This window comes from Condylura cristata, unplaced genomic scaffold (genome assembly GCF_000260355.1).
Source record: "Condylura cristata isolate star-nosed mole 26May11 unplaced genomic scaffold, ConCri1.0 scaffold00022, whole genome shotgun sequence".
Classification (NCBI taxonomy): domain Eukaryota; kingdom Metazoa; phylum Chordata; class Mammalia; order Eulipotyphla; family Talpidae; genus Condylura; species Condylura cristata.
The window spans coordinates 22,670,912-22,688,045 of record NW_004567123.1 but is presented as its reverse complement, the minus strand read 5'-3'; the positions used below and the strand labels follow the sequence as shown (position 1 = coordinate 22,688,045).

The window sequence follows — 17,134 nt, the reverse complement described above, 5'->3', positions numbered from 1 at the left end:
TGCATGTTATTTACTAAGAGAGTCATTTCCCTTAGACCCTATGCTGTCCATACATGACAGGGAGAAAACTTTCACAGACCCTGCACATGAAAACAAGACTACACTTAAGACTGGAATCTCCCAATTCACCTGTAGTTTGCCTTCTCTTCATCCAGATAGGCTAGATTTCCTCAGGTTTCCACCTGAGGGTGAGGATGAGTACCACTACTTAAAGCCTTCATAATCAATTCAAAACCATGCTTCTTCTCTCTTGTCCAAAATGATGTAAAACAGGCCGTGACAACAAGACTCTTAAAAATAGTCCTCAGAGACAGTGACAATCATCACAGTTCATAGTTAAACCAGTACCTCCAGATTCCCAAGCCATGATGGAGAAACACTTGGTCTCTAGTTGGGTGGAGGCTCCTAAAAGAAAAGTTAGGAATAAACAGGAGCTACTGTGTGATGCGGGAAAGAAAGGGCTTGCTTGGAGAACACATGCCAGATGCAGAGGGTCAGACTGGAGCATATAGGTTGAGAACGAAAACAAAGGGAATCCTAATTCTGCTCCATTTTTACTCTGGGAAAAAACTAGCTCACGAAACTAGGTGAAGCAGCCCAACCAAAAGATGTTAAATGTTTCCAAAACACTAGGTGGCATTAAAGATCATTTCATCCCTTGCTTTTAATAGCAAGACCATGTATTAAGTCATTTAAAAAAACAAAAAAAGGGTTCATAGTTTTAGATTAAAAGAAAAAAAAAGATAATACTCAATTTAACTTAGAAGTTCTCTTTGCGCTCTTGTCATATGTTTCCTTTTCTCAAGTAAACTTAGAATTTTGTTTATAATTATCTTGTGTTATTGGTATTCCAAACATTTTTATATCCTTAATGCATTTTTATTATTCAGTCTATTTTTTTAGTAAAAGTGAGGTAATGATTCCAATGATAACTTTCCCTTTTTTGCTTAACATTATGTTCTAAAGACTTATCCAGGTCTTTCTATGTAGTCAAAATTCATTCACCTGAAGTACTTGGTAGTGTTCCATTTTGACAGTTTTTAAAATCCATTCCACTACTGATGAATATTTGGGTTGTTTATAATTAACAATAAACACTATTTATACTGTATGTGCTTCTTTGTGCTTACAAGAATCTCAGGTATGAGTCTCTAACTTTAGCAGGCAAGGTCACACTGTTTTTCAAAGAAGTTGGACCATTTTTACTTCCACCAGCAACACTGTATTACGGGTGTTCTGTATTGTTACTGACATTGCTACTGTTAGACTTTCAATGTATCAAATGTAGCTTTTAAGTACATTTCTCTGATTGAGGTTCACCATCTTTCCACAGTCTACAGGTAAACAGTTTCCTCCTCTATGAAGTACCCAGCCAAGTGTTTTCCTCATTTTTCTACTTGACTGCTTCTAGATTTCCTTAATTTATAAGTTTTTTTTTTTATATGTTCTGGATACTCATCCTTTACTGGTCTTTCACCAATATTTATTGATCTTGCTTTATCTTTCACCAAGTTTGTGAACTGCTCTTTCATTTTATGGTATCTATTTATGAATAAAAGCTTTGAATATGTAGTCAAATGGATCAATACTTTTTAAGTCTTAAGAATTCCTTTCCTATAGTGAGATCCTAAGTATATTTTCCTAATTTATTGTCTAAGTTTCAGTGTTTTCTCCTTTATGTTTCACTGTTTTAAACCAATTGAAGTGATTTTTATATTTGATGTGACAACAGTACAATTTCATTTATTCCCATGGGGTTACCCAATTGTCCCGATACTATTTATTATAAAAACCATTCCTTCCCCACAAAAACTACATTAGCATTTCTATCATGAATAGGTTTCCGTTTACACATAAATCTACTTTTGGGCTATTTTATTCCATTTGTCAATCCATCTATCCCAGACTCAATACAAAACTGTCTTAATTACTAAATTTTATAATAACTCTATATCTGGTAAGGTAGGTCTCCTCACCTTGTTTTTCTTCTTCAGGAATGTCTTGACTATTCTTGAATCTTTTCTCCTCCATATAAATTTTAGAATCAGCATGTCAAGTTCCACAAAAAACCTGTTGGGATTTTTATTGGAATTGCATTGAATCTATGTATCAATTTGGGGAGAATTGACATCTTTACAATATTGAGTCTTCTAATTCATTGATCTTAACTTCATTATTTTAGACTTTTTTCTTTATGTCTGAACATTTTTGTAATTTTTTCCAAGCAATTTGTAAATCTTTGTTAAGTTTATTCTCCCAGGAAGATTACATTTTGGATGGCATCCTTTAAAAATTAGCATCAGATTTTCTGATTGTGGCTTATCTATAGATACATATTATCTTTATGCTGTTTAGCAAAGTGGCTAAAATAATTTTTAATTCTAATAGTTTATATGATGAGTTAGTTTTCCAATTTCTATGAGAAGAATATTCCCCTTTGTGGAAAATGTATTATTTTGTCACTTCCTTTAGAATCCTTACACCTTTTACTTTTTTCTTACCTCACAGTGCTTTCTTTGTATAATCTCCAGAACATTACCAAATCTCATTCACTTTTAGGTGTGAATCCCTTTGCAAATAAAATACTCTCATCTCAGTCACCAGTGCCTGAATATTTGCTGTGAGGGGGTATCTACTACTCCCAAGGCAGTTCATCTCATCTTGGAACAGTTCAGAACACAACATCCATGCACACACTTTCTTTTGTATTTCCCTTGTACCGACTAGTATAAACCCAAATGTAGCTGCAGCCTCCTCTGCCCTTTAAAGACACTGAACCCCAACTCCATAGAAGGTTGGAGTCCAAAGCTTTTGACACAGTTCCTACTAACTCCCATAGAACTGGCATTGTTACTTAGACGAGTCATTGATGGTGAGGTTATTTTGCGTCAGGCTTCAATTCAGATGTCACACAGTTCTGTCATCAAATTATATATACAAGTTATATATACATTTTTTACCTGGAAAGTCAAAAACTAAACTGTCTTTTTTGAATCGGGGGTATTGTGTGTTACATTTCAAAATACACAGAATTTGACTACCACGTTAGCTCTATCTCTTTCCTTCTTTTTCTCTCTATCTTATCTGGTTCCTCATAGGAGCTAACTTTATTTTTAAAGCTCTGAACATGCTCTAGGGAGCCCAAAGTGGCTTTTCAATAAACAAATTCAATTATTTCTTTCTGAGACAAATGTTGGCAAATTAAAAAAGTTCCAGCTTATTATCTCTAGGATAAGAGCCATAACCTGGAACTTTCAACCATGGTGGAGATTCAGAAAAATGCAATATACTCTTCTACTTTGTCAAGTATTTGTACACAGCTATCATTCCCTAAGTTTATTATACCTTTAGCTGTCCACTCCAGTGATTCCATTTTTCTCAGTAACAATTTCCCATTTAGTGATATATACAGATCCCTTGACCACAAAACTATCTTCCATGGCCTATCTAAATCCATTAAAATATGATGGGTATTATGATAAACCAACTAGCTTTGTTTACCACACCAAAAAAAAAAAAGTATGTAAAAGAAAGTCAATTCAGTTAAAACAAACAAACAAACAAAAAACCCACCACCAACAAAAAATGTAAGTTCGCCACTATGGTTCTCCAACCTTCTTACCTGCCTTACAAATAATTACTACTTAATGGTTCATGGAATTCTTTCAGACTTTAAAAATATATACTAAATTGGCCCTCCCTGGTGGCGCAGCGGGTTAAAGCACAGCACTGAGAATCTAAAGCCGCTTCCGCATGAGTTCGATTCCCGCCTGCCCCAGAGGTGACCACATGGCGTGGCAGACCTCTCCTGACCCGCCCGCTGCTCCCCTCAGCAGTGTACTTCGTCGATCTGCCTGTTCTGCTCCCCACTCTGTCTCTGGTGAATCCTCTCACCCTCCGCATCTCTGGCCTGTACCCCAGTTCTGTATGAATAAATAAATAAACCTTTAAAAAAAAATTAAAAAAAAATATATACTAACACTCAAACACACATGGATATACATGGTTGTACACTTTTTTGAATGAAGATTATATAATACATTATTCTGTGATGTGTTTTCTTCCTTAATAATGACTTGGATATTTTTCTAAAACAATACATATACATATACATATACATATACATATACATATACATATACATATACACACAACAGTATAGAATTTCATAAGGGATATAAGAAATCATTTAGCCATTTTAATATTTCATAGATACTGCTTTTTATTTTATTTTCTTTGCTATTATAATTAATGCTGTAGGGGTCTCCCTGGTGGTGCAACGGGTTAAAGCACAGCACTATGAAGTCTTCCAAAGTCACTGTAGCACAAGTTTGGACCCAGGCCAGGAAGCTGACCCACATGGCACAACAGACCTCTCCTGACACCCGCTGCTCCCCTGAACAGTGTATTTCAGTCAATCTGCCTGTTCTGCTTCCCATTCTGTCTCTAGTGAATCCCCCATCCCCCCACACCTCTAGCCTGTACCCCACTTATTGTATGCATAAATAATCTTAAAAAAATAATGCTGTAATGCCATCTTTATACAAATATTTGTGCACAAGAAATTTTCTGATAAGAGTCCCCAAAGTTAGGTCAAGTAATATAAGCATTTAAAATGTCTAATCCATTACAGAAAAGGAAAACTACAAATTAATATCCCTGATGAACACAGGTACAAAAATCCTCAACAGAATCTTAGCAAACAGAGTTCAACAATACATTAAAAGATCATACATCATGACCAAGTGGGACTTATTCCTGGGATGGCTCAACATATGCAAAGTAACTGATGTAATTCGCCATATTAACCAAAGGAAAAACAAAAATCATATGATCATAACAATACATGCAAAGAAGGCATTTTGACAAGAGGTGGCACAACTTTATGATAAAAACTAATAAAATGGGGTTAGAAGGGATATATACTTCAACATACTAAAGGCCATATGTGATAAATCCACAGCTAACATCCATTCAATGATGAGAAACTGGAAGCTTTTCTCTACAGTCAGGCACATATCAAGGAGGTCTCCACTACTATCCAACACAATACTGGAAGTCCTAGTTAGAGCAATTAGGTAAAAGCAAAACATAAAATTGGAATCCTAACTGAAAAAAGTGCAGAACTATCACTACTTGCAGATGACATAACAAACATAGAAAACCCTAAAAACTCAATTAAAAAGCCACTAGAGGCCCTCCCTAGTGGCGCAGCGGGTTAAAGCACTGCACTAAGAAGCTGAAACCACTTCCGCATGAGTTCGATTCCCGCCTGTCCCGGAGGTGACCACATGGTGTGGCAGACCTCTCCTGACCCCTCAGCAGTGTACTTCTCCTGACCTCTCGCTGCTCCCCTCAGCAGTGTACTTCGTCCATCTGCCTGTTCTGCTCCCCACTCTGTCTCTGGTGAAGTCTTTCGCCACCCCTGAGTCTCTGGCCTGTACCCCAGTTCTGTATGCACAAATAAATAAATCTTAAAAAAAAAAAAGCCACTAGAAACAATACCTTGTAAAGTGTCAAGCTACAAAATTAGCATACAAAAGTTTGCTGCATTCCCATATGCAACTAAAAAACTAGAAGATAAAGAGATCAAGAAAACAATCCCATTTAAAGTAGCATCAAAAAATATTAAATATTGGGCCTCCCTGATGGTGCAAGGGTTTAAGGTTCAGCACTATGAAGCTATCTGCACAGCCCTGCAGCATGAATTCAATCCCCACCCATATGGTGCTGGAGACCTCTCCTGTCTTCCCCACTGCTCCCCTCAGCAGTATATTTTGGTCAATCCGTTTGTTCTGCTTTCACTCTGTCTCTGGTGAATCCTCTCACCCTCTGTACTTCTGGCCTGTACCCCAGTTCTTGTATGCATAGATAAATAAATCTTAAAAAAAAAAAAAAAAAGAATTAACATATCCAAAATGTCTATCCTACCCAAAGCAATTGATGGATTAACTGAAATACCTATCAAGGCTCCAAGGGAACTTATCAGAGAAATAAAACAAATGTTTCTAAAATTTATATGGAACCACAGAAAGATGGAATAGTCGAGGCAATTTTGACAGAAAGGAAGAGGAATGGTGGTATCACACACCCAGACTTCAAACTATGCTATAGGGTCACAGTAATCAAAACAGTATGGCATTTAACTAGACGCAAAAGCCCCAAAATAAACTCTCATTCATTCATACATTTATTCATCCGTTTATTTTTTTAAACACACATTTATATGAACAAATTAATCTATGACAAAGGAGCCTAATTATACAATGGAGAAAGGACAGTCTTTCAACAAAAGGTGTTGGGAAAACTGTTCAGCCACATACAGAAAAATGAAAACTAGACTACATAAAAGCTAACACAATATATCCATCTTGGATATAAGACTGGAAATTACATAGTACATACAATAAAACACAGGCAAAGTACTAACTAGTCTGAGGATTTGACTCCAACAGCAAGAAAAATAAACGCAAAACTAAATAGGACTACATCCAACTAAAAATCTGCTGTAGAGTGAAAGAAACTATCATTAAAATGAAAGACATTCCACGGAATGGGAGATAATACATTCAAAGGGGCTAATATTCCAGATCTCAAAGTACAACCCAAAAGAAAGAAATCAAGGAACCCGGTCACAAAATGGGCAGAAGAACTAAATAAACACTTTCCAAAGAATACATACAAATGGACTTTGAGCAAATGAAATGATTATCAGGGAAATGCAAATCAAAACTGAGATATCATTGGCCCCCCCCCCAAAAAACCAAACTAGAAATAACAAATGTTAGGTAGGATGTGGAGGAAAAGAACTCCTGTCCCAGTGGAAAATAATATGGAGGTTTCTCAAAATATTCAAAATAGATATACTGGGCCCTTCCTGGTGGCGCAAGGGGTTAAAGCTCAGCATTATGAAGCTATCAGTAGTCACTGCAACATGAGTTCAATCCCCGCCCAGGGAGGTGATCCACATGGCATGGCAGACCTTTCCTACCCGTCTGTTGCTCCCCTCATTAGTGTGTTTCAGTTAAGCCGTCTGTCTCTGCTGAATCCTCTCATACTCACACTTCTGGCCTGTACTCCAGTTCTTGTATGCATAAATAAAAAAGCTTAAAAAAATAAGATATACCATATGATCCACAATTCTACTCCTTGGCATCTATCCAAAGAATGCAAAAACACTTATCAGAAGGGATATACGCTCTACTATGCTCATTGCAGCACTATTTACAATAGCCAAGTTATGGAAACAACCTAAGTGGCCAGCAACAGAAAAGTGGATTACAAAGATGTGGTACATATAATGAAGAAATAATATTGAGCTGTTAAAAAAAAAATGAACTCTGGCATTTGTGACAACATGGATGGAATCGGAGGGATTTATGCTAAGTAAGTGAAGTTGGAGGGAGAAAGACAAATATGGAATGATTTCAATTAGATGTAGAATTCAGAGGAACTAAATAAAGAAACTGCCAAAACTAAACTAATATAGTCTAGAAATTGAGGCTACTAAGAGGAAAGGTTGGGACAAAGCAAGAAAAGGGCCCAAAGGGATGTGAGGGTTCCAGGGGTGGACATGCCCTGATGATATGTATCTGAGGAGGGCTGAACCTATTCCCCTGAATCGTAATGGTGCTGTGGACCAAAGTTAACTCAATAAAAATGAAAACCAAAAACCAAAAAAAAAAAAAAAACCAAAAAACCAAAAAACTCCAGTGTTCTCTCTCAAAAAATATAAAAATTGTCAAATCATTTTTCTAGTACCATACCAATTTAAACTAGCCCTACCTATGTATAACAGCAACTATATCCCCATACCTTATCCATCCTTGATATCAACCTTTTAAAATTTTCAACCTAATAAGCTTAAAATAATGCTTAATTTTAATCTGTCCTTCACTAATCACCAGACATAGTTGAGCTTTTTAAAATTAAATTTATTTATTTTTAACTGAAGTAACATTTGGATACTCCCATCAGGTATGCAGCCACAGTGCACCTACCACTCACAGTCTACCAAGTCCACATGTGTCCTTCCCTCTTTGTGCTTAACCCTCCCTGCTCTGGGTACTTTAGTTAGTTTTGCAGTCAGCTTTCAGGGTAGTTTTTAAGCTTGTCTATCTGACTCTTAGTTTCTGTACATCCCACATACTAGTGATATCATCCAGTATTTATTTTTTTACGTTTACAAAATCATTTTTCTTTTGTAAACTACCAATTCTTCTATTGTAATACTTTTTTCTCACAGGTTAGCAGAAGTTCTCTATATGTTATGGGAAATCCTCTAGCTATCTGTGGCAAATAGTTTCTCCTAACTGGTCAGTTTCTTTATGGCATCATTCATCATAGAGAACTTAACATTTTAATATATTATCTTTCAGTCTATCCCATCTTGCTTCTTTTTTGCTTAGAAAGGTCTTTTCCATCCCAAAATTATAAGAATTTTTTATGACTGACTGACACAAGTTGGTAATTATTTCTCCTCTTCCTTCCCAAGGTTAATTAATCTCAAGCAGTTACACCTGACTCACAATGTGCCACTCAGATCCCCTTTCCCAGGATTTTAAAATGTGGAAAGAGGCAGAGGGCTCCCTAATGAGATCCAGAGTCACTGGATAAGCCTGTCCTGCCCAAGGCTTGGTAGTCTTTTTTCTTTTTTATTTTGCTAGTATTCCCGCTGTATTCACAAATGACGGTCTTTTTTATTTTTGTTTAATTTGATTAACTTCTCATTTTTAAATAAAAGAGCTTAACTAACTTAGCAGTTAGTATTAGAGTGTGGGTGATTACTAAAAAACTATTGGAAGGGTGGGGGGCAATGTAAGTGATGTGACTCTCATCACTGGGTTCAGATGAAGGGAAAGGAATTGTTAACAAATACCTGGAATGGGAAAAAGCAGGCTGCACATTGTTCACAACTGTACAGCAGGTTATTGCAGTTACTGTTTACTATCACCTGCGATGTATTCTAGCTGGTGGTAAAGAGGTGGTGGAGTTTCAATTAAAAGGTGACAAGAGGGCCCTCCCTTGTGGTGCAGTGGTTAAACCACTATGAAGCTCTCCGAAGCCACTGCAGCACGAGTCTGATCCCTAGCCAGGGAGCTGACCCACAGAGCTCTCCTGATCTGCCTGCTGCTCCCCACTCTGTCTCTGGTGAATCCTCTTACCTCCGCCCCCCACACCTCAGGCCTACACCCTAGTTCTATAAGCATAAATAAATATTAAAATAAAAAGGTGACAAGTCTTACTAATCACACAGTTGATTAACTCATATGTTAACTCATATGTTGTATGTATTATATACTATATTCTTAAGGTAAGCTAGAAAAAAGGAAATATTAAAAAAAAATAAGAGAAAAGAATTGCATCTGACAACACTAGGCAACAAAACAAGAAAAAGTCCAACTCCAATATCAAATGCTCATCTCCAAAGACAATAAAAGACTCAGGGCCTTTCTATGTGCTATGTATTCTGATGAACCAAATCTTAAAGACTGAATCTTAAAGATGAATTTTGTTGGTTGCTGATTTTTAATATCAATGGAATGCACATCTTTCCTGAGCTGCTCATGTGAAAGACAGGGCTTTAAGAAACAGAGATTTGAGAAAGTCAATGTCGAAATGTCCTCTACCACTGCATGCTTTAATAGTAAAAACTGTCCCACACCCAGCTATCATAGCTCATGGATTATCAGGACAGTACAAAATACATTATAAGACAGAAAAACAAAGAGCTTACATCTAAAAGAAACTTAGGAATTCACTGATTTAGATCATCAAAAATTGCAGAATAGTTGTTGACACAAATTTGGTGGATAGTGACCAAAGACAATACAGTATAACTTTTGGATAAAGCCAAATTTTTGGTTGTGGTATGGTCAACTCAACTGAAATTAGCTTTGGAAACTGACCCTGGTTCTGTTGGTGGGCTACAACGGCCAGTGGAAACCAGGATTAAATGTTGGCTATATTCAGCTAGGTAACAATGAGAAAACTAGAAAGGACCAGGCATAAAATAGAGAATATCAGTAACACAGGACCCAACAAGCTCAACCTTGCTGCTGAAACGTTCACCATGTCCTTGATGGGATTTTACAACCTGTGTCTTGCAGTAGGGTGTACACTGGTGAGGAGAGCACCAGAATATTTTAGAACTGCTTTCCCGAAATATATATCCCAGACTGATACAAAAAAATATTGGTGGAAGAGACTGACTTCAAAATGGGATTCTTCAGTGGCAAAATACTTTCAAACAAGATAGTGCAGTGTCTATTTCACAGACATCAGAATTTAAGCAAAACCCTGGGTAGTGGATAGTTAGAAAAATGAAGCATTTATGCTCGATGTGTATGCTCACCAGATGGCACTGACTACTAAAATCCCAGGAGGCACTAGCCCTTTCCCTCATTGCCACTGCTGACCTAGTAGATCCATGTATATAGTGATGGATGGCAGCAAGGCGAAGGGTTCTCCCAGTAATATTTACCTGAATTGCCTACGATGCTGCTGGGACCACCACCTCCATCCACAGATTTATTGGAATGCATGAGATCTTTTTTAAAATATATATAAGTGTGTATATTTATATGTATATACACACACACATATATATAATAGTTTATTTTCACATCATTTTGTGCATTTTTCCATCTCAGTTGCAATCCCCTTGGGCTTCCCATCACCAAATCACCCTTGTGCCATCACCATAGTCCAGTGCATTTCCCTTCCCCCACTGTTTTTGATCCCATTCCCCACTCCACCCCCACAAAATGTCTCTGGTATATAGCTGTTCATTATTATCATTATTTCTTGCCTAGTCTGTTATATTCCTGCTATGAGAGAAACCATCCAGTATTTTCCCTTTTCTTTCTGGCTTATTTCACTAAGCATGATCTTTTCCAATTCCATCCATGTTGCTGCAAATGACATGTGTCTCTTTTTTTGGTTGCTGAGTAATATTCCATTGTGTATATGTACCACAACTTTTAACTCCAGTCATCCATTTTTGGGCATTTGGGCTGTTTCCATGTCTTTCCAATTGTGAATAAAGCAGCAATAAACATGGCAGTGCAGGTATCCTTTTGAATCAATGTTTTTGTGTCTTTTGGGTAGATACATAGGAGTGGGATTGCTGGGTCGTAAGAAAGCTCCATGTTTAACAGTTTGAGGAACCTCAAAACAGTTTTCCATAGTGGTTGTACTAGTTTGAGAATGCATGAGATCTTAAGGAATACTAACTCCCAAACAAATAATTCATTTCACAGAAAAAGAAATATGACTGTGGGGTTATCTATTTCATCACCCAGAGCCAGTTGGGACTATAGACTTCAACAGTGGAATGCCTGCAGGAGAACTTTGGTGCTGTATTGTGGAATAAGATAAATGTTCTCAGTCAGTAATGAGCACTAAATAGTGCTGCTTTCCCAACAACCAGAATAAAGAGTGTAAACTATAGGTGACCCCTGAACAAGGTAGGGCTTAGAGGGGCTGACCTCTCTATTCCATCAAAAATCTACATAAAATTTTTTGCTTACCCCATCCCCAAACTAGTAATAATCTGCTACTGACTGGAAGTCTTACTAGCTAAACAGTTGACTAACATGTATTTTGTATGTTATATGTATTATATACTATAATCTTAAAGTAAGTTAGAGAAAAGGAAATATTAAAAATATTAAGAGAAAATAAGCTCACTATGTATTTATTGAAAAAAAAATCTGACTAGAAATGACCCACATAGTTCAAGCTTGGCTTGTTCTGGGTCAATTGCATTTCATTAATTCTTGCCAGGAAAATGGTCTCTTGCTTCAAGTCTTACCTCCCTTCCATCTACTGTCCACATAATAGAGTGCAAATCTAACTACTTCATGCTCCACTCCTGCAAGATGTTGGACAGTGTAGTAGATACTAGTGGTATCCCAAAACCTTTCCTTCCTTCCCCCTTGCTCCTATGTGAGCCAGTTCCCCTCCTGTGGGGTTGCCCTCCTATCCCATGTGTGAGTCAGGGTTAATCTGGAGTCTCAGTCAGCTGCAGTAATACTATTTCCCCTTGCTTTTGACTGGTTAAGGAGGAGCACATGACAAGGGAAAGTTTTCTTCACTGGTTAAAGGAGATCCACAGGAAAAAAAAAAATCTTGTTTTCCAAAATTAACTGTAGCATTTATTGAGCCTAAGGGACAAAGCTGACAGATGGCTGGGTGGAAAGGTGGGAAGAAGACAAAGCTTAACAATGCTCAAGCTGATGAATCAGTCAATTCTGGTACTATTCATTTATGTCCTCAAATTCTCCTCCCCACCCCCAATCATTACTACCTGAGGTTAGTCTACCAGTACCTCTAGTCTTAACAACTTTTATAGTCCTTAACTGTATTCCCTGTATCTTACCCTGGTCTCACTAGTGGCTAGTCTTCATTACAGCAGTCAAAACCATCTTTTCAAAATACAAATCTGGTTGGCTTTCCACTTTTCTCATGACAATCTTTAAGATCGAGCTCCTGATCCAGTCTTCTCCCATAGTATCATGGCTAGTTACTACTTTTAATCTCTTTCCTTCAACTACATATGAGCCTACTTAAGTTTTTTTTGATTTGCCTTTCTCTCATCAACCCTCCCTATTGATAGTTTGCTCGTGCTCATGTTTCTGGAATGTTCCCTATCCCATTATCCCTGCTGTACTTGCTTACAATTAGGTCTTGCTTAAAACATCATTTCTTTAAGTTCTAGATGTAGGTTCAAACTGGTGAGCTGGAATCACCAAATGGTGGATTCACAAACAGCTTCTGCTTCCTTGAGGGAGCTATAAAAAATATGAATCTAAATATCTAAGATGAATCCTGTGCTCTACAGTTTGCCTTGATCCTCATTTCCCACAATGATCTACTCCTATTGTTGACTTAAGACTCTTTTTAACCCCTGTCCTGGACTCTTACGACCACATCTTTTAACACAGACTCTTACAACTGTGTACCATTCTTTCGTGTCCTATAATTGCTTAAGAGTTATTTTAATAACTTAAGAGTTATTTTTATTCTTGGGAATTTCCCTATTGGACAGCAAATTCCTTAAGTACAAAAACTGGATCTATTTATGCTCCCCATTAAATTCCTGGCACCTAGAATACTACTGGTATGTATTAGATGCTTGATAAGTAGTCATTAAACAAAGTGATGGATGGATGGATGGATGGTTGGTTGGTTGGTTGGCTGGCTGGCCTGGCTGGCTGGCTGGCTGGCTGGGTAGGTGGGTGGGTGGGTGGGTGGATGGATGGGTGGGTGAGTAGATGAGTGAAGTAAATTATTTTTTCATTTCTTGTTTATGATCACATAGGAAAGGAATTAGACATATTTATTTGGTAAAAAAATTTCTCACCTCTTAACCCATTAGAAACCTGTTTTCTATCCCATGACTCAAAAGGTTTCACCTTAGGTCTGCTTTCCTCCCTGCTGATATAGCAGCCTCAACAAGAACTCACATTGAATTCTTCTCTGAAGAGTTTATTGTCATCAGCCATTCTCCGGTTAATTTCCTCTTCCAGCTTGTCCACAGGCAGGGGTGGATACTTCCTGTTGGTACTTGGGGATCTGGCCAGTAGTGGTACACTCTGGGGTTCTGCAGTTCACAAAAGGAGGTTGGTCAAGTGCATTGTAGTAACACACCCTTCTCTGGACACTAAACCGGGGTTCTACTCAAGATTAGGCATCAAAGAGCTAGGGCTTCCCTTTTCAAGTCTTTTTTCCTTTTAAGATGAAGATGTCCCTAATTTCTTGATTTTCTTCACCATCGAGGTTCCCCATACTATTAAGAGGTGGCTTACCCACATCCTCAGTGCGGCCATTGGATAAGCGGAAAGAATTGGAATGGCTTCCAGCTTGCTTGTATTTCTTAAATCTAATGAGAAAAGATTCATAGTGAAAAAATAAAAACAGAAACAGGAGAGGTCAGTCATTGCCTTTGTATTTATACTTACCAGTTCAGCTTTTCTAAACTTCCTTTACCAAATAAACAGGCTCCTTTAGAGGCATTTCCTTCACATGCTGGGGAATCTCCATTTCATGGCAAATAAGTGCCTCAGAATGTTCGTGACTATTCTTAACATACCAGAATCCAACCCAGGTAACACCAATAGAATAATCTGACTTATATGGCTTTTCTGTGCAGTTCCAGTTCCAAGACCCACTGGAGATTACAGCCACCACACAGAAAGGGTGCAGTGGGCAGTGTATAGTAGGGAGCACAGCAAGAGCTATTATCAAAACAAAAATCCTGGCATCTCCCCAGTGCAACCTAGTATCGCAGGTGTCTAAGAGATAAGTCTGGAGCTTCAGATTGAGTGAGTGCTGCAGTGAGATACAGTGATCTTCTATCTCCCACAGAATGGTGGAGTCACATGCCAAACTGTTTATCTCTCTCTTTATCCCTCCAGAAGAACAGAGGGATTACAGAGCAAGTTATATCAAAGATAGGAGCAGAGTTAAATCCAATCAGTTACAGTCAGTAATTTCAGCAGGAAGAACACAAATGCATCTCCTTATGTTCTCACCCGGGCCCCCCTTCCTTGCTTTTGTTCTCTGAGTAGTAATATGTAGAGGACCCTGAAAAAAAAGTCAGAAAAAATCTTGCAACTCACACGGTTCAGCTCAATAAGCCTAGGACAAGTCCTTAGAGGGGCTTGGGGACAAAGTCCCAACTAGGCAAAAAGTGGACCTTTGCCAAGCACATAATCTACATTGGAGCACTTTTATGGGACTGTTTCAATAGGGCTAGGTCTGATGATATTGAAATATATATTTCTTAATAACACAGACTATGGTTTCTTCTTTTAACCTCCAAACCACCATCCTAGGCTTTACAATGAACTGAAATTGGGTTACTGGGTGTGGACAGATGGAAAAAGGTAGGGGCTGGGTCTTAAGGAAGACTATGTAGAACTTTCAAGCCATTTCTAAGAATTTTAATCTTAGAAACTATTAGGAGCTGTTCTCTTTCTCTGCTGTGCACTGTTCTCAAGACATATGTCTTCTGGACTGGGTGAGCTTACTGCAACATTGGAGTAATGAAAGAGTCCAAGAAAATGCAGAAGCATTAGTATGCTCACCTTAACATGTACAGAACTATGATAATAAACACGATCACTAACAGAGAAGACAGGGCCACCATCACTGCAATAATTGGTGTTTCATCTGAAATCAAGAAAACAAAACACGTCATTACTATTGTGTGCAACTGAGGCTCAAGTTAGCTGCTAAGGGAATGAGGAAGAAGGGTTCATTATGTAGATGGTAGGACATGAACAGTGAGAATGTATACAAGAGACCCTCCCACTGTCACCCCATAGCTACTGGAGGGGACGCAGGGTAACAGGCTCACCCCATCTCTGAAAATATCATACATGGTTTGCGCTGTCTCCTTGTGTTAGACTAAAAACTGCTTGAAGACAAGAGACTTTGTCTCATTCATTACTACAGAGCCTATAACAATGCTCAGCACACTAAAACTAAACAACACTCAAGTGTTCAAAAGCACAAACACATCCAATTCTGATGGCAAGTTGGATACGCAGGGCTAGCAATGTTCTCTCTCTCAGCCATCTAGGGGAAATGGGCAATTTTCTTATTATATACCAAATGGTTTCCTGGCACAGAGAACACTATCCCTGATCAAACAAGACATTATTATTATTAGACCCTTAGGTAACACGTATCAAAACATGCTGGCTGCTCTTTTCTACAGAACTCTTCCCTTGGCCACCGTGTACCGAGACCCCATCTACAGCAACACCTGGCTTGGTCTGGGGTAGTGTGGTTAACATATATCTGAAGTAGTGTGAACCTATTCTCTTTATCATATACAGTGATGTAAACCAATCTTGCCTCAATAAAGGAAAATAAATAAATGAAAACAACCCACCTGGCGTAGAGATGTAACAATCTTTCCTCCATGCTACAGGACTGGGTTTCGTCCCTACCTAATACGTGGCCTCTGTTCTCATGGCAGGTGACCAGGTGCTGCCTCCTCCCCTCCACTCTCCCACCCCCATGGCAAACTATATGACTCATCTGAATTTGTCACTATCTTTACCATCTGAAGTCCTGCTCAAAAGTAAGACATGTCCTTCCCATGTGAAGGTCAATGCTGTCACATATGCTCTAGAGTACATCCATTATTGTCACCTAACAGACAGACATCTTGTACTTATTTCATTTTCCTCCAGCTGTTAATAGCCCCATATTTTTCTATACAGTTAAGTTCTCATAACAACTGTCTTCTCTAATTTTTTAGCTCTAGATACTCTTTAATCTATTTTGTCTGACTTCTATCCTGACAGCTCCATTTAAACTACTCATCAAGGAAATTAACAAATGTCATAATATCATAATCAATGAAAAAACATTTCCATCATCATCTGACTCAACCTCTTAGCAGCATTCATTCAAAAAATACTTATGGATCAGCAACTACATGCCAGGCACTGGAACAGAATAGTTTTAAGGCATAGAAGTGACATGGAGGCTATGTTCTGAGAGAAATGGGAGGTAAGGGAGGGGGGAGGACACACAATATTCATAAACAGTAACACAATTCACAGAATGACAAGTGCTATGAACAAAAGCAGAGTGAAACTGACAGGCTGTTGAGGGTTGGGCAGGCAGGCAGTGGCTGACTATTTTAGAGTGGTTTGGGAAGGTCTCTCTGAGGTAGTTATATCTGAACAAGGGTCTAATTAATGTGAAGTGAACTATGCAAAGACCTGTGAAAAGCTTTCTAGGCAGCAGGAATAGGAAGCATACCAGTAGTCCTTAGGAACCTGGCAAGTTCAAGAAACAACATAAAGTCCAATTCTGGCATTAGATGTGGCTAGAGAGGTGAATAGGAGACAGAAGACTTTGGGCTTTGTAGGCCATGGTTGTGAATGTGGGTTTAATTCTGAATGTGATGAGAACTATGTGACTGGAGGGAACTGGATTTACATTTTTTAAAAGACAGTTTAAATGAGTCACAAGCAGCAGTCATAGGTGGGCAGTCATGCAGTAGTACATGGCATCACAAGACATAACAAATAGCTTTTCAAGAAAACGGAAGTAATCAACTCAAATACTACCAATGCCTTAAGTAGAATGTAAAGGTGAGACTGAATGT

General features: G+C 38.2%; 1 protein-coding gene across 2 annotated transcripts in view; it reads right to left on the bottom strand.

The window, feature by feature from the left end:
- PTPRA (protein tyrosine phosphatase, receptor type, A) overlaps positions 1 to 17,134 on the bottom strand; it is a 61,101-nt gene that overhangs the window by 22,707 nt on the left and 21,260 nt on the right. For both annotated transcript variants that reach the window (XM_004687351.2, XM_004687352.2), the window contains 3 exons: positions 15,093 to 15,177; positions 13,812 to 13,885; positions 13,470 to 13,606 (listed from right to left, as the gene is read on the bottom strand). In XM_004687351.2, the coding sequence (XP_004687408.1) occupies positions 13,470 to 13,606; positions 13,812 to 13,885; positions 15,093 to 15,177 (296 nt within the window). The remainder of the gene's footprint in view (positions 1 to 13,469; positions 13,607 to 13,811; positions 13,886 to 15,092; positions 15,178 to 17,134) is intronic.